This window comes from Rhinoraja longicauda, chromosome 9 (genome assembly GCF_053455715.1).
Source record: "Rhinoraja longicauda isolate Sanriku21f chromosome 9, sRhiLon1.1, whole genome shotgun sequence".
Taxonomy (NCBI): Eukaryota; Metazoa; Chordata; class Chondrichthyes; order Rajiformes; family Arhynchobatidae; genus Rhinoraja; species Rhinoraja longicauda.
Window position 1 is genome coordinate 56336038 of NC_135961.1, and position 26029 is coordinate 56362066.

General features: G+C 47.1%; 1 protein-coding gene across 1 annotated transcript in view; it reads left to right on the top strand.

Annotated features, from left to right (window-relative positions):
* Positions 1 to 1400: 1400 nt before the first annotated feature.
* Positions 1401 to 26029, top strand: part of akap12b (A kinase (PRKA) anchor protein 12b) — an 89245-nt gene continuing 64616 nt past the window's right edge. Inside the window, exon 1 of the mRNA XM_078405550.1 lies at positions 1401 to 2314. Within this exon, the coding sequence (XP_078261676.1) occupies positions 2183 to 2314 (132 nt within the window). The 5' untranslated portion in view covers positions 1401 to 2182. The remainder of the gene's footprint in view (positions 2315 to 26029) is intronic.

Genomic DNA, 26029 nt, shown 5'->3' on the forward strand with positions numbered 1-26029 from the left:
CATTCCTTGAAAGTTGTGTCACAAGTAGTTGGGGGGGGGGGGGGGGGGGTCAAGAAGGCTTTTGGCACATTGGCCTTCATCAGTCAGAATATGGAGTGTAGAAGTTGGGAGGTCATGTTACAGTTGTACAAGACATTGATGATGCACATTTAGAGCATTGTGTTCAGTTTGGGCCATGCTGTTATTGGGAAGAAAGTTGTTAAGAAGGCAAGGATGCAGGGAAGATTGACACGGTTGTTGCCAGAACACTAGGGTGCGAGCTGCAGGGAGAGGTTGAGCTGGCAAGTACTTTATTCCTTGGAACGCATGAGGATGAGAGGTAACTTTATAAAGGTGTTCAAAATCACGAGAGAAATAGATAGGGTAAATGAACAGAGTCTCACACCCAGAGTAGAGGAATCAAGAACCTAAGGAGAGGGAGGTTTAAGGTGAGGGAGAAACGGTGTAATAGGAACCTGAGGGGCAACTTTTTTAACACAAAAAATGGTAGGGGGGTGGAAGAAAATAACTGCAGATGCTGGTACAAATCGAAGGTATTTATTCACAAAATGCTGGAGTAACTCAGCAGGTCAGGCAGCATCTCGGGAGAGAATGAATGGGCGACGTTTTGGGTCGAGACCCTTCTTCAGTTACTGGAGGAGGTATTTGTGGCAGGTACTATCACAACATTTTAAGATACATTCAGACAGGTACAGGGACCGGATAGGTTTAGAGGGATATGGGCCAAACGCGGACAGGTTGGTTGGCGTGGGCATGTTGGTTGGCGTGGGCATGTTGGTTGGCGTGGGCATGTTGGTTGGCGTGGGCATGTTGGTTGGCGTGGGCATGTTGGTTGGCGTGGGCATGTTAGTTGGCGTGGGCATGTTGGTTGGCGTGGGCATGTTGGACCGAAGGGCCAGTTTCCACATGACTATGATTATGATTGGCTATATTTAAGAGGGAGTTAGATGTGGCCCTTGTGGCTAAAGGGATCAGGGGGTTTGGAGAGAAGGCAGGTATAGGTTACTGAGCTGGATGATTAGCCATGATCACATGGAATGGCGGTGCAGGCTCGAAGGGCCGAATGGCCTACTCCTGCACCTATTTTCTATGTTTCTATGATGATTCTTTATGACTATGATTGGAGAAGAAAGGGTTAACGCTAAGTAACTCAGCTTCTCTGGAAAGCATGGGCAAGGCGACGTTTCATTCTGCAGATGTTTGGCGAGGAGAGGGTTAACGCTGTGAACATGGTGAATGTGAATCCGAATCCGAATCCGAATCGCAGAGACGGCATTGTATACACAGCAATAAATCACCGCGGACCTTGATTGGAAGTTGCCTCTTGCAGTCAGTCGGGCTCGGTTGCAGCTGGGGCTTGGCCGCGCCCTGAGCCGCTCTCATTGGCTTGGAACACGGCCCGGTCCAGGGAGTAGGTGGCTGGAAGCTGAGGACAGACAGCGAGCAGACCAGAGACAGAGACAGAGACGGACACCAGAGACGGACACTGGACAGCACGCTCCTCAGCGGCGACAAAGACAGGCAGAGGGAGGAAGGATAGATCCAGTGTTGACCCAGTGGCGATCCAGTGTCCGGAGCGGCCCCAGAGGGCGGACAGCCAGTGTCCAGCCAGACCCCCAGAGGAGAGCCAGTGTCCAGCCTGACCCCCACCAGGGGAGGGAGAACCAGTGTCCAGTCTGACCCCCAGAGGAGAGCCAGTGTCCAGCCTGACCCCCCACCAGGGGAGGGAGAACCAGTGTCCAGTCTGACCCCCAGAGGAGAGCCAGTGTCCTGTCTGGCCCCCAGAGGAGAGCCAGTCCAGTCTGACCCCCCAGAGGAGGGAGAGCCAGTGTCCAGTCTGACTCCCAGAGGAGGGAGAGATAGTGTCCAGTCTGACCCAGGGGAGAGAGAACCAGTGTCCAGTCTGACCCCCAGAGGAGGGAGAACCAGTGTCCAGTCCAGAAGCCCTGAACACTCACAGTGAGGGAGGGACCCATCGCAGTCCAGGTGTGAGCCGAGAGAGGTCGGGAGCAGGAGCTGATCACCCCTGGCTCGGGGAGGCGGTCAGTGTGGGATGGTGGAGCGGCCAGCCCTGGTCTGACCCAGCGGCCAGTCCGGAGAGGGGTTGGGTGCAAGCGGACACCTTGTGCACACATACTTCGTCTTCGTTTGGACAACCGTTCCCCCCGTTAAACTCGAGAAGATGGGAGCCGGCACATCGGTGCAGGACAGCTCCGGCCCCAGCCCGCCCGACGGCACGGGTCAGCAGCAGGAGGAGGAGGTGGTGGTGGTGGAGGTGGTGGAGAAGGTGAAGAGCCAGCGGGAGGCGAGCGAGGTGAGCTGGCCAGGACTTGGTTGGGCAGAGATGTCCTAGGATGTGAAGGAATTGCCATGGATCAACCTGACTTTGTCAGTGACCCACTCCCACCCCCCCCCATCCACGCACCCACTCCCACCCCCCCATCCACTCCCACCCCCCCATCCACACACCCACCCTCTCTCCCCCCCCATCCACACACCCACTCTCTCTCCCCCCCATCCACACACCCACTCTCTCTCCCCCCCATCCACACACCCACTCTCTCCCCACACCCACTCTCTCCCCACACCCACTCTCTCCCCACACCCACTCTCTCCCCACACCCACTCTCTCCCCACACCCACTCTCTCCCCACACCCACTCTCTCCCCACACCCACTCTCTCCCCACACCCACTCTCTCCCCACACCCACTCTCTCCCCACACCCACTCTCTCCCCACACCCACTCTTCCCCCCCCATTCACACACCCACTCTCTCCCCACATCCACACACCCACTCCCCCCCCACCCACTCCCCCCCCCCCATTCACCCCCCCCATTCACCCACCCACCCCCCCCCATCCACTCTCCCCCCCCATCCACCCACTCTCCCCCCCATCCACCCACCCACTCTCACCCCCCCATCCACACACCCACTCTCACCCCCCCATCCATCCACCCACTCACCCCCCCATCCACTCTCACCCCCCCATCCACTCTCACCCCCCCCCCATCCACCCACCCACTCTCCCCCCCCCATTCACCCACCCACTCTCTCTCCCCCCATCCACCCACCCACTCTCTCTCCCCCCATCCACCCACCCACTCTCTCTCCCCCCATCCACCCACCCACTCTCTCTCCCCCCATCCACCCACCCACTCTCTCTCCCCCCATCCACCCACCCACTCTCTCTCCCCCCATCCACCCACCCACTCTCTCTCCCCCCATCCACCCACCCACTCTCTCCCCCACCCACCCACCCTGCACGAGATACCCCAGCTGTTGGCGGTTGTGCAGTAGAAAACAGAAACCCACTCTCTCTCCCCCCCAACCACCCACCTACTCGCTCTCTCTCCCCCCCATCCACCCACCTACTCGCTCTCTCTCCCCCCCCCCATCCACCCACCTACTCGCTCTCTCTCCCCCCCCCCATCCACCCACCTACTTGCTCTCCCCCCCCCCCCCCCATCCACCCACCCACGCACACTCTCCCCCCTTTTTTAACGACGATTTGGGAGGAATTTTGCTGTAAAGTTCTTGACATACAGTTCACTTAAACGTGTTCACTTTCTGCCGATTATTAGCCATTGCAGGATACTTGCTGTTATTATGTCTCACTCAGTCCGTGAGAGACGATTATGAATCGACAGTGTAATGAATTTTTTGGTGGGGACTTTTATTTCCAAGAACATCTCTTTTTAAAATAAAATGTCAGATGGTCTTGCATGCAACCTCCATCGCTTGTTGGAAAGATGCATAGATCCGCATATGGATTTAAATTGTTTTGCATTGGGCTCGTGCACATTAGATTAGACCTCCTTGAGACGCTCCAACCATAACATTCCAGGCAATGGGACTGATTAACAAGTCTGTTTTATTCTGAAGATTGAACTGTGAGTGAACCTGGTGCATTAATTGTGCGAGAAATCTCTTCACTTTAGAGCAGTTTCTGTTTAGTTCGAATTTAACGGGACAAAATTCTGCCAAATACCAACAAGTTGTTTTGCGATATTTAAAGTGATTGCACTCAAAACCTGTACATCAGTGTTGTTTCACTCGCCAAGCTAATTATTTTTACCACAAAAAAAGTAATGAAGACAAGGGAATTTAATGAACTTAATAGAGTAGTATTGAGGACAGTCTGTATGAAAGTGGCGGAGATGCTACATATCCTAAGATGTGTGAAGATGGATAAATCTCCTGGGCTTTATTAGATGCACCCAAGGACACTGGGAAGCTAAAGAACAAATTACAGGAGTCCTGGCTGAAATATACAAATCATTGTTTTCCATGGGAAAAGTGCTAGAACACTGGAGGATGGATGGTTAATGTTGTGCCTCTTTAAAAGAGGCTGCAAAAAAAAAAACCTGGGAACTATAGACCATCATCCATGATAAGAAAGTTACTGGAGAGGATTCTGGGGGTAAGATGTACATACATTTGGAAAGAAGGATTAATTAAGTATGGTTTTGTGCCTGGGTGGTCATGTCTCAGGAATATGATGTTTTTTTGAAGAAATATGTAAGAAGGCTGAAGTCAGGGCCATATATATAGTCTATATGGACTTCAGCAGTATCTCTAAAGGGTTTGCATGGTGGGCTGCTCTGGAAGGTTAGATTATGTGCAATCTAGGGAGAGCAAGCTAACAGGATCCCAAATTCGTTTCATGGCAGGAAGCAGAGGATGGTAGTGGAAGATTGTTTTGGGCTGCAGTATTGGGTATTGGGCTTATTGGCGTTTGTCATCAATATTAATGTTTTGGAAGAGAATGCACAAGGCATGATTAGTAAGTTGACGGATGTCGCCAAAATAGGTGGTATTGTAAATGGTGAAGATGCTTAGCTGGAATCACAGCGGGATCTTGATCGGCTGGGCAAGTGGGCTGAGGAATGACTAATGGAGTTTAATTCACATAAGTGTGAGGTGCTGCATTTTAGGAAGTCAAACCAGGGCAGGACCTTCACAGTCCATGATAGGGCCCTGTGGAATATTGGAGAGCAGAGGGATTTAGGACCACTTGTCTGTAGCTCCCTGAAAGTGGCCTTGTAGGCAGATAGGGTGGTGAAGACAGCTTTTGGCACATTAGCCTTCATCAGTCAGAGAACCATGTAGAAGGTGGTGTGTTACAGTTGTACAAGAGTTTGGTAGTAATGTGTTTAGTTTTGTTCACCCTGCAACATTGACCTAGATAGGGTGCAGAGAAGATTTACAAGGATGTTGCCAGGATTTGAGGGCCTGAGCTATTGGCAGAGCTTGGGCATCCTGGCATTTTATTTCTTGGAGTGCAGGAGGCTGAGGGATGATCTTGCAGAAATGTATAAAATCATGAGGAATAAATAAGGTGAATGTACAGTACAGACTTTGTCCTAGGGTAAGAGAATCAAGAATTAGAGAGCATAGGTTTAAGGTGAGAACGGAAAGATTTATAGGGACCTGAGGGGCAATATTTCTACGCAGGGTGGTGGGTATAAGGAAGGGCCTGTTAAAGGAAGGTCAAAAGTGATAGGAGTAGAATTAGGCCATTTGGCCCATCAAGTCAACTCCGCCATTCAATCATGGTTGATCTATCTCTCCCTCCTAATCCCATTCTCCTTCCTTTTGCCCCATAACTGCTGACACCTGTACTAATCAAAAATCTATCTCTGCCTTCACTTCAAAATATCCACTGACTTGGCCTCTAGTCTTCTATGGCAAAAATTCCACAGATTCACCACCCTCTCACTAAAGAATTTTCTCCATCTCCTTTCTAAAAGAACGTCCTTTAATTCTAGGGCTATGACCTCTCATCCTAGACTCTCCCACTAGTGGAAGCATCCTTTCCACTCTATCCAAGCCTTTCACTCTTCTGTACGTTTCAATGAGGCCCCCCCCCCCTCATTCTTCTAAACTTCAGCGAGTACAGGCCCAGTGCCGACATACGCTCATCATAGGTTAACCTACTCATTTCTCGGATCATTCTTGTAAGTAGTTGAGGCAGGTACAATAACACAATGTAAAAGACAATTGGACATGTACATAGAGAGAAAAGGTTTAGACAGGTATGAGCCAAACACAGGCAAATGGGACTAGCTTAGATGGGGCAATAGGTTGGTATGGTCGAATTGGGAAACAGGTCCAGTTTCTGTGCTCCATGGCTGTTTGACTCCCTAACTTAAGACTGAACCTATGACGGGCCAGCATCATCGTTTGAGTGTTTTCTATTTGGAGGCAAATTATCCTGTGCAGATCACTTCAGAATTCCTGCCTGGTTTTCTGAAGTTTATTTACTCTTGCTCCACTGAATAATAATAGCAGCAAAATCATACAAAAAACTAGGTTCCAAAAGCCGTTTAATGGCTCTTTATTTGGCACCTAATTACTTGGCACAACAGGTTTTTGCATGTCAATGTAGCATTCATTTGTTGCACACTTTCAGGCAGTTAACAGGTTCTTTGGCGAGCTTTGTTTTGGGGAAAAATGAGGAATGTGGGCCAGAAGGTTATGATTTAAAGAACAATGTTCTTGTCCACAACTGGGTCAGGCTGGGTTGTGGTCTTGTTTGAATCCACAACTGCTTGACCCCGAGATGAGTAATCCTATGTTGTCACCATATGAAAATAACCGTAGAAACAAGTTTCCAATTAATTTTACCAACCCTTTCCCCGCCACTGTTGTAGTAATTCTTTCTCCTGCAATGTCTTCGTGGGATACCTACTCCAGGTTATGCCCATTCCTTCTCTCCAAGATGCTGCCTGACCTGCTGAGTTACTCCAGCATTTTGCTACACCAGGTCAGACTGGATGACCTTGATTGCAATAACAGGGTGGAGGTTGGTTAATTTAACTTGGGGAAACAGTTGAATTTAAGTTAGTTTTACTGTAGCCGATGAATAGTTGTGAGTTGCTGTAAGTTTTTTGATTGCCAACTTTTTGCAATTGAGAATCCTCGTATTTGGAAGAGCTCCTGTACAGCCAGTTGTCAAGACTTGGCGTTATTGAGTTAGCAGGCAAACTCCTTCCTACACACCTAGTCCATTGAGCCTGACTTCCTGTTTTTCTCTTTCTTTTTCCACCACCTCCCAAATCTCACGCCTGGAACCATTTGCATTTCTCCGGTTGCAGCTGGAAAATGACTTCCTCTCCAACTCTTGCTCAAATGTTGCTCCTGGGGAACATCTGTAAACACATCGATTTCCAAATGTACTTTGGCAACAACCATTGGGACCATGTCTGTACTACTTGACTCTTGCGCTGTCTTGAAATTATTCAATTGCTTGTTTGATATCCAGCATTGTCATTTTCTCAAACTAAGTATTGGAAAGGGAAAATAATAATTCTCTTCAGTCTCTTGCACAACTCCTTCCCTAAAACTAAACCAGATTGTGTTTGCAATCTCGGTATCTTAATTGATCTGGACACTATATTTATGGGCGCACTCTTGCAGAGACTGCTGATTTCCTTTCCCAACTCAACCTGTTTGTGTAAACGTCCAATCATGCTCATCAGGAAAGGGCTGTAAAGAAGGGTCTCGACCCGAAATGTCACCCATTCCTTCTCTCCCGAGATGCTGCCTGACCTGCTGAGTTACTACAGCATTTTGTGAATAAATGCTCATCAGGAAGGCTGGCTCCGTCCTGGGGGCGGAGTTTGGATTCGTGGGAGGTGGTCTTGGAGGGGAGGATGCTCCTCAAACTTCGGAGCATCTTGGACAATACAGCTCACCCCCTCCATGACCCGCTCGCTGGTCAACCTGAGGAGTACATTCAGCAATAGACTGCAGCACAGAACACCACAGGAGATCCTTTTTCCCTGTGGCTATCAAACTGTACAACTCCTTCCCCTTCTGCCGTAGGGTAGACTGACTCCCTCCCCCCCTCTCCCAATCTTTGCACCTCCCCAATCCTTTACACTCGTCACTTTAAGTTCATATTTCATGTATCTTGTGTTTTATGACTGTGGGCAGACCAATTTCCCTCCTGGGATAAATAAAGTTCTATCGGACCGTATGTTGCTGTCTTGGTTGCCCTCTGGACCTGAATATTGCAAGGCATGGAGCTGCTTCCCTAGCTTTGATCTTTCCTCAAACCCTTCCCACCATTCCTGCCCATGCCATCTTCAAGACCTTGAGTTAGGCAATGGCCTATTTTACACTCCATTGCTTTCATATCCCAGCATGGTCTTGTGCTTTCCCTGTCATTTCTGCCAGCTTTCTTCATCACATTTAACCTTTGGCTGCCTGATCCAGCCCACCATCGGTGGGTAAACCTGCTAAGATCCTAAGTTCTAGACTTCCCTTCACAAATCTTCCCACCTTTAAACTTTTTGAAATGCTTGTTAAAATCTACCTCTTTGACCTGGTGTTTTGGCGTCTGATATTGTGAATTGTTTGTTGTTAAATGTCATTTCAGAAATGAAATTCTAGGGCGGCAGAAAAGTTGCTGCCTTTCAGCGCCAGAGACCCGGGTTCGATCCTGATACTAGGTGCTTCTGTAATGAGTTTGTACGTTCTTCCCCCCCCGACCTGTGAGGGTATTAGTATACTGAGTCAGATTGGTGACAACTCTGTGAATAGGACAGTTCCATTGACCTAGAAAGCAGAAGCTAGGAACTGCAGATACTAGTGTACAAAAAAGGGCACAAAACGCTGGAGTAACTCAGCGGGCCATGCAGCATCTCTGGGAAACGTGGATAATTCCATCGGTCTGCCGGCCTGTGGGGAGAGAGTCGGCCCGTGTTCGTCTCCCACGGCCCAACGCACGACCCGGTGGACAGCGGCCTACAGGGGGGAGATGTCGAGCAGGCCTCTGCTCATCCCACGACGATCAGAGAGGATGGAGCCGGTGTTGATGACGACAGACGCAAAGGTGGACTGGCGAGCAGAGGGACGACGTGTGCAAGGAAGGCGGTGGCTGGAGGCCCACAGAAGCCTGAGGCCTGCATCGGGCGCCGCTCATAAGAACTGTAGCGCAGGCTGGACTTTGAAAATGGTGCCAAACCATGGCTCCTCTTGCATGTGGGCTCAATAGACTATTTCTGTATAGATGCTAATCGAGAATGTGTAGGAAAGAAAACTGCAGATGCTGGTTTAAATCGAATGTAGACACAAAATGCTGGAGTAACTCAGCGGGTCAGGCAACATCTCGGGAGTGAAGGAATGGGTGACGTTTCAGGTTGAAGCCCTTCTTCAATTTGAAGAAAGGTCTCGACCCGAAACGTCACCCATTCCTTCTCTCCTGTGATGCTGCCTGTCCCGCTGAGTTATTCCAGCATTTTGTGTCTCCATTCCACTCCTCAGAAATGGTTTGTAACCAGGCGTTTGAGCTGGAAATGCCAGAAGCGCACCAGAAGACACCCGCAGCAGCCAGCATTTCCATCTTGCCGACTCCCAAAGGCCTATTTGTATGTAAAGGATAGACATACGTTGGGGTTTTGTAAGCCGGGAGTACCCGCAAGTGCAAGGACGACCGGGGTGTATTATAACGATGTGGCGGAGCATCGAAAGAGAATAAAGGCTAGCATGAACAGTCTGGCCGAATGGCCTTGCAGCACTGTAAAATGATGAACCACCTAAGCACTGCAGCATCTATGTTATCTTTTTTGTCCCCATTCTCTCCTGATGCTGAGGAACAAACACCATCTTGGTTGGTCTGGGTGTCTGCAGAATTGCACCATTGAATTTTATTACAGTTTAAGTAAAATTAGTTGCAAACTTTATATTGTTTACATGAGTTCTCATGGCCTCTCTTTCCCCTCCCCACCCCCCTCGCCTTGCTCTCCCAAACGAAGAGACGGAAGAAATTAAAACATTGGCTTTCTTTCTTTGTGCGAATCTTAATTGGACAACCCTGTGTATCTGTCCTTGTTTCAAGGGGGAATTAAGTGCATTGAGCCGTACGGACACCAGTGTCTCATGGCATTTGTGAAAAATATTTTAACTGGATTACATAAAACAATTGGAAGCGAGTCTACCTCAACAGCATAGTAAATGCGGAGTGATTGAAGCTGACAGCATTCTTGTATTTCAAGGGGTGCTTCATTTAAATATGTGCTGCAGAATTTAGGCGAGGAGAATGGGGAGATGAAGTATTTGGACTGGGGAGAGGTTTGTGTGGGAGTATAAACACTGGCACCAAACAATAGATTGCTTCAGTGCTACAGATCATATAACATCTGCATCCAACTGAGCAAATCGCTTATAACTTGGACAGATGACTCTCTTGTGGTTGTGGCCTGGGGTTATTGGATGAGGTCTGTTGCCTTTGGTCGTGTTGAGCTTAATTATAGTGACCAATAAATAATTCGGTGAGGCCAAATGTGGTGTTTTGTATCGAATACTTTTTGTGGTGGTTTATTGGTCTCCCCCTCTCGTTGTGTAACTTTTGTTTGATATCAAAATAAAACTGCTTTGAATTTTGTGCTGTCATGTGATCAGGTCTTGTAACTGATGATGCAGGAGGCCATTTTGCCCATTCTTTCCTTGGGCTAGGGGAGGTGGTGGCCATCCCATTAATCCCCTCCCTCCTTTTCCGCTTTCCCTATCATGTGAATCTTGCATACTGACCTCAATCCCTGAAGGGGGTGGAGAGGGAATGGTATGGTACTTTATTTGTCACGTGTACACAGTGAAATTCATTTTTGTATACAGTTCTGTACAAGTATCACTGTACATAAGCACTTAGATACACATTGGATAAGCATCTCAGATACAGTACAAGCGTAGAGCAGTGTTACACTGAGACAGCCTAGAAAGTCGCCAGTTTGGCGCCATTTTCAAGTCCCACTTGTTGTAAATGCAGGGACCTTGATCTGACCACGAAGACCCGTTGTCCTGGTGGCGTTGGAGGGCCGGCGTGGCTGATGGTGTCCTCCGCCACTGCAGGCCGCGTCTGGTCCACGTGCTCTGTCTCTGGGAGTGGTGCCCGGTCCGATGGAGGCCCACTCCCTCGTCGAGGCCGTGCACTGGTTCCCACCGCCGATCTGCTCACCGGACCTCCAGGTGGGGTTCCCATGGGTCCTCGATCCGCGGCGGGCGAGCCATGTTTTCCGGGTGTGTTTGGGTCCTCCTCTCTCTGTGTGGGCAAGTCCCCAGTGTGTGGTGGGCGGGTGGGTGGTCCGGGCCTACCGGGTGGGATCCGGTTTGTGACGTGGGGCCACTGGTCTCGGCGGGTGAGTGAGGCCTACCTGGCGGGCGAATTGGAACTTCCAGGCAGGTCCTCGTTCAACGGTCTGCAGCTCCCCAGGATACTCTCGCCAGCGGGTGGCTTCCCGGTCGTGGGGGGTGAGGAGAATAAAATTGTTCCTCGTGTGGCACAGTCTTTGGGGAAAAATCTTCCAGGAAATAATAGGTTTTTGTCAGAAATGAGGAACTGCAGGGTGCTGGTTTACAAAAAAATACACGGTGCTGGAGTAACTCAGTGGGTCAGGCAGCATATCATATCATATCATATGTATACAGCCGGAAACAGGCCTTTTCGGCCCTCCAAGTCCGTGCCGCCCAGTGATCCCCGCACATTAACACTATCCTACACCCACTAGGGACAATTTTTATATTTACCCAGCCAATTAACCTACATACCTGTACGTCTTTGGAGAGATGTAGGTGATGACATCTATAAGTGATGTTTTGGGTCAGGATCCTTCTCCAGAAATGCTGCCTGACCCGCTGAGTTACTCACGCACTTTGTGGATTTTTATACATTTTGTTAGTTTATTTAAGGACAAGCAAATGGAGTACAGATCATTCATGATCTTGGTGTGTAGGAAAGAACTGCAGATGCTGGTTTAAACCAAAGATAGGCACAAAATGCTTGAGTAACTCAGTAGGGACAGACAGCATCTCTAGAGAGAAGGAATGGGTGATGTTTCAGGTCAAGACCCTTCAGACTGAAGGAGTTTATGCGTTATTCCCATGACCATGCGTGTTTTCCCCGGGTGCTCCGGTTTCCTCCCACACTCTAAAGACGGACAGGTTTGTAGGTTTAAAAAATAGTAAATTGTCCATAGCGTGTGCTGGTGTAACTGGGATCGCTGGTCGGCACAGACTTGGTGGGCCGAAGGGCCTGTTTACATGTTGTATCTGTAAACTAAAGCTAAACGGGTCTGAGGGGTAGACTGACCTCGTAATCTTGATTGCCTTCCCTTGACCTTTTGATCCCAACTTTATTAAAGCTATATTTTTTCGACTCCTCTCCTGCGTCATGATATTGATTTCTGCCACTGTAATAAAACCGAGATTGTCTTGGTTATTTTCCATGAGGTAAAATATTTGTCTCGAACCCATTTGATCGCCAGGCAATGCCCAGTGTTCTTAATATTGATTGGCCCCCAGTCAGAGAAAAAATGCCTTGAATTATATTTGCACTAAATCCACACAAATCAATTTTGAACATCCTACACTTGGCCCAAATTATGGTAGTTCGCCCCAAGATAATTTCAAACATATTTTGGACAGAATAGTCCTTTTTTCAATTTGCCATTTTGTTTTAAAGCATAAAGATTTCTGCGTTTTGTTTTGAATGAAAGAACATAACTTTTAGATGGGCGAAAAGAGCTGGAGTAATTCAGCAGATCAGCCAACACCTCTGGAGATAAGGAATAGATGATGACAATGCTTGTCTCATTCTTGTAATAGGCCAATGAAAATGTTTTGAAAATGCAGTGATCTTTGAGGATCTTGTCAGACACTTGTGAAATTCCTAATTTCCTCCACTTCTTGCTATGTTGATGTTAATCTTAACTCTATTGTTCTGTTTCTTCTGACTCTGTAAACATTCCCCCTCTGTCCCTGACATTCAGAGGCTGCACTGTCAAATACCCAGGCCTGTAATTTGCTTCAGAAACCTCTCTACTTTTAGACTTTGGAGATACAGCGTGGAAACAGGCCCTTTTGGCCCACTGAATCTGCGACGACCAGCGATCACCCTGTACACTAACACCATCCTTCACATTTGAAACATATAAGATTATTAAGGGATTGGACAAGCTAGAGGCAGGAAACATGTTCCCGATGTTGGGGGAGTCCCGAACCAGGGGCCACAGTTTAAGACTAAGGGGTAGGCCATTTAGAACGGAGATGAGGAAAAACTTTTTCACTCAGAGTTGTGAAGCTGTGGAACTCTCTGCCTCAGAAGGCAGTGGAGGCCAATTCCCTGAAATGCTTTCAAGACAGAGTTAGAGCTCTTAATGATAGCAAAGTCAAGGGATATGGGGAGAAGGCAGGAACGAGGTACTGATTGTGGATGATCAGCCATGAGCATGGTGAATGGCCTACTCCTGCACCTATTGTCTATTCTTTGGATTTTCACATTCTTAAAACTCTCTGCCAAATTATTCTGCTCCCTTTCTAAATAAAAACAACTTAACACTTGTTTTGGTGCGTTTTTTTAAATCAAGTATGAACAGCTTCAAAATGGTCTGTAGGAAATTAATCCAACAATATATAGGAAGTATTGGGAGAAAGATTAAAAGGTTGGTCAGTGGGTAGGTCGTGAGGCGTGTTTGAAAGAAGTAGAGGTTTAATGTTTTGAGGCTTTGACGGCCAGGTTAGACAATAGACAATAGGTGCAGGAGGAGGCCATTCGGCCCTTCGAGCCAGCACCGCCATTCAATGTGATCATGGTTGATCATTCTCAATCAGTACCCCGTTCCTGCCTTCTCCCCATACCCCCTGACTCTGCTATCCTTAAGAGCTCTATCTAGCTCTCTCTTGAATGCATTCAGAGAATTAGCCTCCACTGCCTTCTGAGGCAGAGAATTCCACAGATTCACAACTCTCTGACTGAAAAAGGTTTTCCTCATCTCAGTTCTAAATGGCCTACCCCTTATTCTTAAACTGTGGTCCCTTGTTCTGGACTTCCCCCAACATTGGGAACATGTTTCTTGCCTCTAACGTGTCCAACCCCTTAATAATCTTATACGTTTCGATAAGATCTCCTCTCATCCGTCTAAATTCCAGTGTATACAAGCCTAGTCGCTCCAGTCTTTCAACATATGACAGTCCCGCCATTCCGGGAATTAACCTAGTAAACCTACGCTGCACGCCCTCAATAGCAAGAATATCCTTCCTCAAATTTGGAGACCAAATTTGACTGTGTCTGAATGCTGGAAGTCAGATAGGTAAGAGGTCTGGCTGGAGTGGCACGGTGGTGTGGCTGGTAGAGCTGCTGCCTCACAGTGCCAAACACCCAGGTTCGATCCTGACCTTGGATATTGTCTGTGCGCGGTTTGCATTTTCTCCCTGTGACCAGTTGAGTTTCCTCCCACATCTCAAAGAGTTTAGTTTAGAGATACTGCACGGAAACAGGCCCTTCAGCCGAGCAAGTCTGTGCTGACTGGTGATCCCCGCACACTAACACTATCCCACACACTAGGGGCAATATACAATTTTACCAAGCCAATTGTCCTACAAACCTGTACGTATTTGGAGTGTAGGAGGGAACCGGAGCACCCGGAGAAAACGGGCGCAGGTCACGGGAATAACGAAAAACTCCGTACAGACAGCGCAGTTAGGATCAAACCTGGGTCTCTGGCTCTGTGTTGCAGAAACTCTAAGCCTGTGCCACTGTGCCATCCACATGACTTGTGGGTTTGCAGGTCTGTAAATTCCCCTAAGTGTGTATGGAGTGGGTATTATAGTGGGGCCACATAGAACTAGAGCTAACAGGGTGATGGAAAGATCGCTGGTCTTAATGACCACAGGCCTGTCGCACTTACCTCTGTAGTCATGAAGATCTTTGAAAGACTTGTGCTGGCCCAGCTGAAAATCATCACAAACCCCCTGCTGGACCCCCTGCAGTTTGCATATAGGGCCAATAGATCGGTGGAAGACGCAGTCAATCTAGGCCTGCACTTCATCCTCCAGCACCTAGACTGACCGCAAGGGGACCTATGCCAGGATTCTGTTTGTTGACTTTAGCTCTGCTTTTAACACCATTGTGCCAGAGCTACTACACTACAAACTCTCCCAGCTGACTGTGCCTGAACCCCTCTGTCAGTGGATCATCAACTTCCTGACGGACAGGAAGCAGCATGTGAGGCTGGGAAAGCACATCTCGGACCCGCAGACCCTCAGCGTAGGAGCTCCTCAAGGCTGCGTACTCTCCCCTCTTCTTTACTCTGTCTATACCAACGACTGCACCTCCACAGACTCCTCTGTCATGCTCCTCAAGTTTGTAGATGACACTACCCTGATTGGACTGATCCAGGATGGGGAGGAATCTGCCTACAGACGGGAAGTGACACAGCTGGCGTCCTGGTGCCATCACAACAACCTGGAGCTCAATGCTCTCAAGACAGTGGAACGAATTGTAGACTTTTGAAGAGATCCCCCTCCCCTCCCCCACTCACCATCAACAACAACATAGTCACATCTGTGGAGTCATTTAAGTTCCTTGGAACCATCATCTCCAGGGACCTTAAATGGGGGGCCACCATCGACTCCACAGTCAAAGAGGCCTAACAGAGGATGTACTTCCTGCGGCAACTTAAGAAACACAATCTGCCACAGGCAATGATGGTCCAATTCTATACTGCTATCATTGAGTCCGTCCTCACCTTCTCCATCATGGTCTGGTTTGGCTCAGCCACCAAGCACGACATCCGGAGGCTGCAACAGATCGTTCGCACATCTGAGAAGGTTGTTGGCTGCAACCTTCCCCCCCATTGACGAACTGTACACTGCAAGGGCCAGGAAGCGAGCGGGCAAGATCATCTCTGACCCCCTCTCACCCTGGCCACAAACTCTTCGAAGGCGACTCCGAACTCTGGAAGGCGACTCCGGACTGTCAAAGCAGCCACAGCCAGACATAAAAACAGCTTTTTCCCACGAGTGATAGTTCTACTCAATAACCAAAGTCTGTAGTCTCTTTTTTGCTCTGGTTTATTTTCACCCACATGTTTAGACCGTAATGTTGTGTCCTTATTGTTTTGATGTGGTTATGCTTTATTCTTAATTGTTAACTATGTTTGTGTTGTCATTTGTGAGCGGAGCACTAAGGCACATTCCTGGTATATGCACATACTTGGCCAATAAACTTATTCATTCATTTATTCATCGGCGTGGACTCTGTGGGTCGACGGGCCTGTGTCCATGCTGTATCTCAAAACTAAACTACGTCCATGCATTAGCCACTTCCTTCCTTCCTTCCTTCCTTGCTGAGCTTGTTGTGGAATGTACTATGGATCCTGTTGATACATGGCAAAGCACTTGCTCACCCATCAGGAGTCCTTCAGGTATTGTGATCAAATGCACCAGGGTATTACATTTGAGTTGAAACTTCTGCTTCTCTCCTTCCCACTTGGCCCTCTAGGAAAGTCAAGTGGTTTGTGGTTTCCCAAAAAGCTCCTGTTTTTTTCTGGAATCGTTTTTCAAGGTTTTGAGGTCAGTTTATTGTCACATGTACCAATTAAGGTACAGTGGAATTTGAGTTACCGCACAGCCATACTAAGCCATTCTATCTTGTAGTGGGTTTTACTCTGACTCTGTACTCTCTAAGTTTACAACTTGGCAGGATATTTGGATTAACTCGCTACAACCCTAGAAAATGGCATTTTCTTGGCTGGCTATTCTTGTTAACCGTTTGCAGGCGAGAATCTGAAGACAATTTCCAGAACTCGTACACGCTATTTTGAAGGTTTATGTTGGAATGCACTTTTACTCAAAGTTCACACTAAGGTATGAAAGTGAGCCTGCAGGAGTCATTATTGCAATGCCATTCTGTGAGGAAAAATGTACTCGTTCTAGAACAGATTAATGAAGAGGTGGGGGAAAATATTTTTTAGATGGAGTGGTGGGGGCCTGGGATGTTGGTGGAGGCAGATATAGTGACGTTTAAGAGACTTTTTGACAGGCACATGGAAGGGCAGGGAATGGGGAGATAATATACATGCAGATGAGATCAGTTGAGCTCCGCATCATGTTCAGCACACACATCGTGGGCCGAAGGCCCTTTTTCTGGTGCTGTTCTGTTCTTTGTTTTATGTTCTAGATTCTTTTGTGAGTACTTTGGCTGGTATTGGAATTGGTTTGATTTTGAACATGCTTTTCATTGTCACTGTGGTACTTGGGTGGCCGAGAAATGTGGTAAAGCATAGTCCTCTTGTTGGAAAAGCATTTTGTGCTCTAGGCCTATTCTAGATTTGTCTCCTTGGTTGCTCTGGCTGCCTGTTACAAAGCAATTGTATACCCTAGTGTCTGATGCCATGCAGGTAAGATGATATTATGGGTGTTGTTTGGGTGCAAGTAACTTGAATTTTGTGTAGGAAGGAACTACATGTGCTGGTTGATATCCAAGATAGACACAAAGTGATAGACACAAAGTGCTGGAGAAAAAGGATGGGTGATGTTTTGGGTCAGAACCCTTCTTCAGAAGAAGGGTTCTGACCTGAAACCTCACCAATCCTTTTTCTCCAGAGATGCTACCGGACAAGATGTTACTCCAGCATTTTGTCAACTTTTGTACCTTGTGTTTGGTGATGCCACATGTTTATGGGATGCTCTTGGAGGAAGCCAACTTTATGTATCTCAAAACTTAATGGATTTCACTTTGATCCCTGGGGGCCATCTTTTATTGTCACACGTACCAATTAAGGTGCAGTCATATTCGAATTACCACACGAAAAAAAAAAAGCAGCAAGACACACAAGTACATAAAAGTTAACATAAACATCCACCACAGTGGATTCCCCACATTGCTTACTGTGATGGAAGGCAAAAAAGTCCAGGGGCAGTCGAACCATCCGTCGGGGCGTTCGAAGCTCCCGCAGCCGGCGGTCGAAGCTCCTGCAGCTTGGAGTTCCCGAAGTTGATCTCTGACCAGAGACCGCGAGCTCCACGATCGCAAGCATCCACGGCTGGAGCACCGAGGTCGATCCCTGGCAAAGGGATCGCAGACTTAGCAATGTTAAAGTCCCGCAGGCTCCCCGCGGTGGAGCTCTCCAGCATAGGCTGCCAGCTCCTCGATGTTAGGCCGCAGTGCGGACCGAGATACGATACGGAGAAAAGTCGCATCTCCGTCGAGGTAGGAGACTAGAAAATGTTTCTCCAATTCCCCATAAAACAAGCTAAAGAACTCCAAAAACATACATTTAACCCATACTATTAAAACACAAAGAAGGGACAGACAGACTGTTGGCAAGGCAGCCATTGCTGGTGCCGCCCGATGGGCCAAATGGCCTAATTATCCTATCATTTAAGACCCTGCCAACGATGATGGCCAGATCCTGTGTCGAGAGTGCTTAATTGTCGTATGCATTGGGACCAGACCAATTACTTGCCATTAATTCAGGCACATTAAATGCTACAATACAACAATAAATCAGTTATTTGTGGGGAAACCACTCTGGGCGAAGGATTAAATATTGACCAAGAATCCACAATTAATTCTGTACTTAAACTGTGACAGATTGTAGGAACGACACAATGCTGGAGAAACTCGGCAGAACACATCTCTAGATAGACGGAATGGGTGACGCTTTGCATCGAGGCTCTTCAGACTGGGAGTCAGGGGAGAGGGATCACAGGTATAGAAGGGTAACGTGTGAAAACAAAAGAACAAAGGAGATGAAGTTCAAGGAAAATGTAGAAAAGATCATATGGGAAAGTGACGACGAGGCATACAATGTTAAAATTCAATCAGGCGGACACTCAGACTGCTTGGAGAACTAGGATAGGGGAGTATAAGAAAATAACTGCAGATGCTGGTACAAATTGATTTATTCACAAAATGCTGGAGTAACTCAGCAGGTCAGGCAGCATCTTGGGAGAGAAGGAATGGGTGACGTTTCGGGTCGAGACCCTTCTTCAGACTGGATAGGGGAGTGATGGAGATGTGGAAAGCAAGGGTTACTTGAATTTAGAGAAGTCAATATTCATACCGCTGGGTGGTCCGCCGCCCAAGCGAAATAGGAGGTGTAGGATTATTTCCATCAGCTGAACGCAGTTGGAACCTCATCCATTTCATCTCATCCAAACGATTCCATCTGGCTGTATCTTGATCTTGTATTTGTGGAATTTTGGAGCAATTTGGTCAACGAACCTCATCCTGGAGAAATTCTAAGTTGAGCAAAAACGTGTTAGATGCTGCAAGTTTTGTGCTTCCAATTGGCTTTTACATGAGAAGATTTGAATAGATTTAGTCGTGTCTTCAGTGATGGTGGTGGCCCTAGGATTCTCATGGGAATCTGTTTTGTGTTGGCTTAGCTCAAGGCTATTGTTAATGGAATGTTGTGACTCTGGCAATGAGAATCAAAATTAAGAGCGTGTTGGAAAGATGCTCTCTTTATCCTGGCAGTAAGTAAGTAAATTAATTATCTGCACTTTCTCTGTAATGCTACAATGCTGTGACATTGTATTCTGCTCTGATTTTTTTTCCCCTCTTTTTACTATCTGGTGTAATTAGACTTTAGAGATGCAACAGGGAAATGGGCACTTTGGCCTGTGATCACCCCGTATACTAACTAACACCATTCCACACACGGGGGGCAATTTACAATTTTAAAAAACTGAAGCCAATTAACCTACAAACCTGTTCATCTTTGGAGTATGGAGGAAATCGGAGCACCTGGAGAGAACCCACGCGGTCACAGGGGGAATGTCTAAACTCTGTACAGACAGCATCGGTAGTCAGCATTAAACCCAGGTCTCTGGCATTGTAAGGCTACCACTGCACCACTATGCCGCCGCAAAACTGTACATGGCTTGATTATACTTGTACATAGTATGATTTGATTTGAATGGACAGCACACCAAGATTTTCGCTGTACCTCAGTACATTTAACAATAATGTACAAAACACAAACTTCAAAAGTAGTGTGACATGTTTGAAATCCATCACACACATTTCGCCTGGAATTGGAGGAGCAGCACCTCATATTTCGCCTGGATTAACGCAACTGATCTCCCGGTGGCCCAGCACTTTAACTCCCCCTCCCATTCCCAGTCTGACCTCTCTGTCATGGGCCTCCTCCAGTGCCATAGTGAGGCCCGCCGGAAATTGGAGGAGCAGCACCTCATATTTCGCCTGGGCAGTTTGCGGCCCGGTGGTATGAACGTCGACTTCTCCAACTTCAGATAGCTCCTCTGTCCCTCCCTTCCCCTCCTCCTTCCCAGATCTCCCTCTATCTTCCTGTCTCCACCTATATCCTTCCTTTGTCCCACCCCCGACATCAGTCTGAAGAAGGGTCTCGACCCGAAACGCCACCCATTCCTTCTCTCCCGAGATGCTGCCTGACCTGCTGAGTTACTCCAGCATTTTGTGAATAAATCAATTTGAACCAGCATCTGCAGTTATTTTCTTATAACACAGGATATGTGCTCTCCTTTCCTCCCACATTCCAAAGACCCGCAGGGTTGTTCATAAGTGATGGGAGCAGAATTAGGCCATTCGGCCCATCACGTCTACTCTGTCATTCATTCATGGCTGATCTATCTCTCCCTACTCACCCCATTCTCCTGCCTTCCCCCCCATAACCATTTTAGGTTAAATGGCATGTATAAATTGCCTGTAGTATGTAGGAGTGGACGAGAAAATGGGATTACGTAGATCTAGTTGAACGAGTAGTCAATGGTCGGCATGGAATCATGGGATGAAGGACCAGTTCTCTAAAGTAAACTTAATAGAAACTATACTCTTATCCATTATCATTCCCCCCCAACCCCTCAATCCCTCCTCTGACCTCTCCAACAGTTGGATTTAAAATACACCGCGGCATTGATCTGAAGACCAGGGAATTTTTGGTGTCCTCAATGGTTTTCATCATCTTAAAGGGCCTGTCCCACTTAGGCAAAAAAATTTTTTAGGCGACTGTCAAAGTCGTAGCAGATCGGCAAAATTTTCTTTTACCCAACGACAATGACCACAACAATGCCGAGTCAGGTCGAGATTACACCGTCTTCGGAAACGTCGCAAAATTTCCACGCTGTCAATGCTTCTCCGGCGTCCTAATTTTCGCTGAAATCACTGACAAGTTGGTAAGTACTTGAGAGTTTTGAACTCTACATCTTGTATGGGTTACTTAAAAACCAAGCTTCACTGTAACAAGGCATAAACTGGATTGACGTCCAGTTTACTAATGGCAGTATTAAGAAATTTAATTTTAAAAGTGGTTAAATGGATTTTTGTGAAAAGTGTGTGGGCATTCATTGAAAATGTACGGGAGATGCATATCTGGTTTCTGGGTTGCATATCTGGGTTGGGAGCCCACTTTAAATGTAATGGCTGATGGCCATAAACATCGTGAAAATTCCCACGCTTACCTGACTGTCAAACTGTCGCCTCCAATCTACCTGTCAAATGTCCTGACGGTAAATAAATTGGTGAAACACAAGTATTTTATGGTATCTTGAAATGACTTTACTTATTTTAATATTATGTGCTTCTAAATGCATCTAAGAGAAACTAGCAAACCTGGGGACAGCATGCGACAGCGCCCGCAATAAGTGCCGATACCTGGCGACAAGCCAGCTGTCGCCGAGAAATTTCACTCCGGATGATTTCTCAGCGACGCGCTGAGATCCACTACGATTCTTGGAAGATCATGCCCGCGAACTGTCGGTGACAGCCTAGTCGCCGGCAGTCGCCTTAAAATTGTCTGTGGGACAGGCCCTTAACCAAACATGCATTTATTTGGCTGTTTGACAATTACATTTTACAAATCGTGCTTTGCTGGAATTATCTCCAGAGCTTTCCTAAGTTGCTGTTGTGGTTGTTCCTTGAAAGACCTCCACTGGCGGCAGTGACCTGGGGCGCAGTGATGGTGATGAATGGAAGTTTCTTCTGTTGGTCCCCTCCTCTCCTCTTCCACCCATTCCCTTTTACATCCCACTGTGCTGGATATTATGGCTTGTTTCATTTTCTGATCTGAGGAAGGGGAGACCAATGGATGAGATGTTCTGCAGCTGCTGCAAAACTGACGGTGGCTGCAAGAACAACTAAAAATAGCATGAGAAAATATACAGCATGTGAGTACAAATGCCGCCAGCATTCTGATGCAAGCTCAATGTGACCACTGTCCTAATTCCTTTTGATTTTAATGCTTTTAGCGATGCTCTTTTGGATCCTGATTCTTCACTGGTGGTACACCGCTATATTCTGCTCACCAAGTAAACATGATGGCTGTGTGTTAGACAATAGACAATAGGTGCAGGAGTGGCCATTCGGCCCTTCGAGCCAGCACCGCCATTCAATGTGATCATGGCTGATCATTCCCAATCAGTACCCCATTCCTGCCCTCTCCCCATACCCCTGAATCCGCTATCCTTAAGAGCTCTATCTCAGGGCCGTCTTTACAGCATTATGGGCCCCGGGCAAAGCAGTGTACTGGGGCCCCTACGACAACTACTCACAGGAATAAAAATGTAAATGGTCGATAAAATGGGGCCCCTATGCTCGTGGGGCCCCGGGCAAGTGCCCATCAGGCCCATGTGTTAAGACGGCCCTGCTCTATCTAGCTCTCTCTTGAATGCATTCAGAGACTTGGCCTCCACTGCCTTCTGAGGCAGTGAATTCCACAGATTTACAACTGTGTTCTACATAAATGTGTAGGAATGAACTACAGGTGCTGGTTTAAACCAAAGATAGACACAAAAAAGCTGGAGTAACTCAGCGGGACAGGCAGCATCTCTGCAGAGAGGGAATGGGTGACGTTTCGGGTCGAGAAGAAGGCTCTCGGCCCGAAACGTCACCCATTCCTTCTCTCCAGAGACGCTGCCTGTCCCGCTGAGTTACTCCAGCTTTTTGTGTTCTATATAAATGTGCTATGTGCAGCACTACCCTTCAGACAGCTGCTGATTTACAGAGCGGTGTGCTCACTCAGTGAACCCATCAATTACAGAAGCAGGTTTATAACTGTGGCGACTGGGTTTTCTGTGACAGAGCTTCAAAATCAAGCAGCACATTTGATCCATAGTCTTTGTGTCAGTTCAAAGCTGTTCAATTTAATCTCCCTCTCAGCCTTGCCCTGTAAATTGGCCACTTTCAATTGAAGGTCCAGCTGTCTTTTGAAGTGGTTATGGAGTCTAATTCAAGTTTATTAACTTCTGGGTTCATTCCTCAAAATCTATTGCCCTCTAGCTTAAGTCCTACTTATCAGAGGCTCTCATTTCTTCATCAAAGCCCCTGACACTTTTAAATACCTGATTTAGTTTTCTCCAACCTTCTCCAACTTCATTTTTCCGTTCCCCTTCTCGGCACCGCCAAATTAACTTGCATCAACATAATGAATCCATTGGGTTCCCGGAGTGCAATTCCTTCCTTGCCCTCTAACTTCTTCCCTTGCATGTCCATCAACTCTTGTTTCCCTGGGGTAATCTAGGTGTCAAATGTACAGTGGCGAAAAAACCACTGAGTGTTGAGTATAGACGTTGGGAGGCCATGTTGCAGTTGGTGAGACCGCATTTAGAATATTGTGTTCAGTTCTGGGCACCATGTTATAGGAAAGATATTGTCAAACTTGAAAGGATTTATGAGGATGTTGCCAGGAATAGAGGGTGTGAGCTACAGGGAGAGGTTGAGTAGGCTGGGTCTATATTCCTTGGAGTGCAGGAGGATGAGGGGTGATCTTAGAGGTGTACAAAATCATGAGAGGAATAGATCGGGTAGATGCACAGAGTCTCTTGCCCAGAGTAGGGGAATTGAGGACCAGAGGACACAGGTTCAAGGTGAAAGGGAAAAGATATAATAGGAATCCGAGGGGTAACTTTTTCACACAAATGGTGTTGGGTGTATGGAACAAGCTGCCAGAGGAGGTAGTTGAGGCTGGGACTATCCCATCTTTTAAGAAACATGTAGACGGGTACATGGATAGGACAGGTTTGGAGGGATGGGATATGATCAAGTGCAGGCAGGTGGGACTAGTGTAGCTGGGGCATGTTGGCCGGTGTGTGCAAGTTGGGTCAAAGGGCCTGTTTCCACACTGTATCACTCTATGACTCTAACCGGCCAGCACGTCTTTGGGACGAGAGGAAGCCAGAGCACCCCGGAATAAACCCGTCCATCACAAATGTGCAGTCACCTGAAAGACGGCATCTATGTCTCTGGAACTGAGGAACAATCTCCATTCCTCCTGCACAGAACTTGCCCACACCTGATATCTTGTATAGCCTCTGTACTTGAAGTTCGGTAGCCTTCCTAAAGTGCCGTGTCCTCGACTGTACACAGCTCTCACCTAGACAGCTGGCAACCTAGTTGTAATGGTTAGTAGGCATTGATGTTTGATTCTACAGGCATCTACTTTTCACCAATATGATCACTCTGGATTAACAGTTGTGCATCTGGTAGAGCTGCTGCTTCACAATGCTAAACCTAGGAATCTCTTACCAGAATCTTTCCACCTGTTTATCCCTGCTCTCTATAAGATGATATATAAAATTGAGAGGCATAGATAAGGTAGACAGTCAGACCCTTTTTTCCCAGGATGGAAAAAAAAAATCGACTTGAGCCCATAACTTTAAGGAGAGAGGGACAAAGTTTATAGGATATGTGTGGGACAACTTTTTATGTAGGAAGGAACTAGATGCTGGTTTAAACTGAAGATGGACACAAAAAGCTGGAGTCTGAAGAAGGGTCTCGACCTGAAACGTCACCTATTCCTTTTCTCCAGAGATGCTGTCTGACCAGCTGAGTTACTCCAACTTTTTGTGTCTTATCTTTGGGGCAACTTTTTAAAAGAGTGGTGAGTCCCTGGAACACCTTGCTGGAGTTGATGGTTGAGGCAGATACAATAGTGCCAATTAAGGCAATTTTGGATAGGGATATGGATTATGTGCTGGCAGATACGAGATGGTCTTGGCATTATGTTTGGCACGGACATTGTGAGCCGATGGGTCTGTCCCTGTGTTGTACTGTTTTCCATTCTAAAAGTGTCTCTCACAGGGTTTCTCACGGTTCTGAATCCACCCTTGATCTATAGGATCTTATAGAAACTTACAAAATTCTTAAGGGGTTGGACAGGCTAGATGCAGGAAGATTGTTCCCGATGTTGGGGAAGTCCAGAACAAGGGGTCACAGTTTAAGGATAAGGGGGAAGTCTTATAGGACCGAGATGAGAACATTTTTTTTCACACAGAGAGTGGTGAATCTGTGGAATTCTCTGCCACAGAAGGTAGTTGAGGCCAGTTCATTGGCTATATTTAAGAGGGAGTTTGATGTGGCCCTTGTGGCTAAAGGGATCAGGGGGTATGGAGAGAAGGCAGGTATGGGATACTGAGTTGGATGATCAGCCATGATCATATTGAATGGCGGTGCAGGCTCGAAGGGCCGAATGGCCTACTCCTGCACCTATTTTCTATGTTTCTATCTGGTCCTTGGTGTCCAACGTGAGGAGGTTGAGGGGCTGGATGATCTGTTCCTTGTTCTGTGCTTTTATACCTAACGCTCAGTGCTACAACGAAAACATTGTCACATGTGGATTCAGTGACATTGCCATCCTGGCTTGTAACACCCAAGTTTCAAATCTCAGTGTGTACACTGGAGTGTTGGGTGTGATGTTCAACTGAAACATGTTCTGAGCAGTTTGTTCAATGTGGAGAGTCACTATCTGAAGTGGGGCATTTAGAGTCTTGTCTGGTGCTAAATGCTGCTATTCATGTAATATGTTACTTCATTACTTTAGGGACCTGGCTAATAATTAATAATACATGACTTGTCTTTACTAGCTGAAGTGACCTAAATTCAACATTGGCGTACTTACGGGTTTTGGAATATTTTAATGTTAAGTTATGCGCTAATGCAAGATTGATTTTCATTCTTTTATTCCTATTGCATAGATTTTGGATGTGGAAGCATGTTAAGTGATTTGCAAAGGGGTGATGGCAAATTGGAAGGAATTACCAGAGGGAAACTCATTGCATATGGGTGGTCAGGTTTCTGGGAATCGACTGCATTAGGTTTGTGCTGAACTGCATTCAGTGTTATCATGCTGACTTTTTCTTTGTGGTCAGTGTTTTTTTTTCTCTTTCATGGGACATTATGGTAGTTGGAGCACATGCTTGCAGTATTTTTGCATGGCAACCATCTCCAGGATATTGTCTTGTTACCAATGCCACTGGTTTATTCC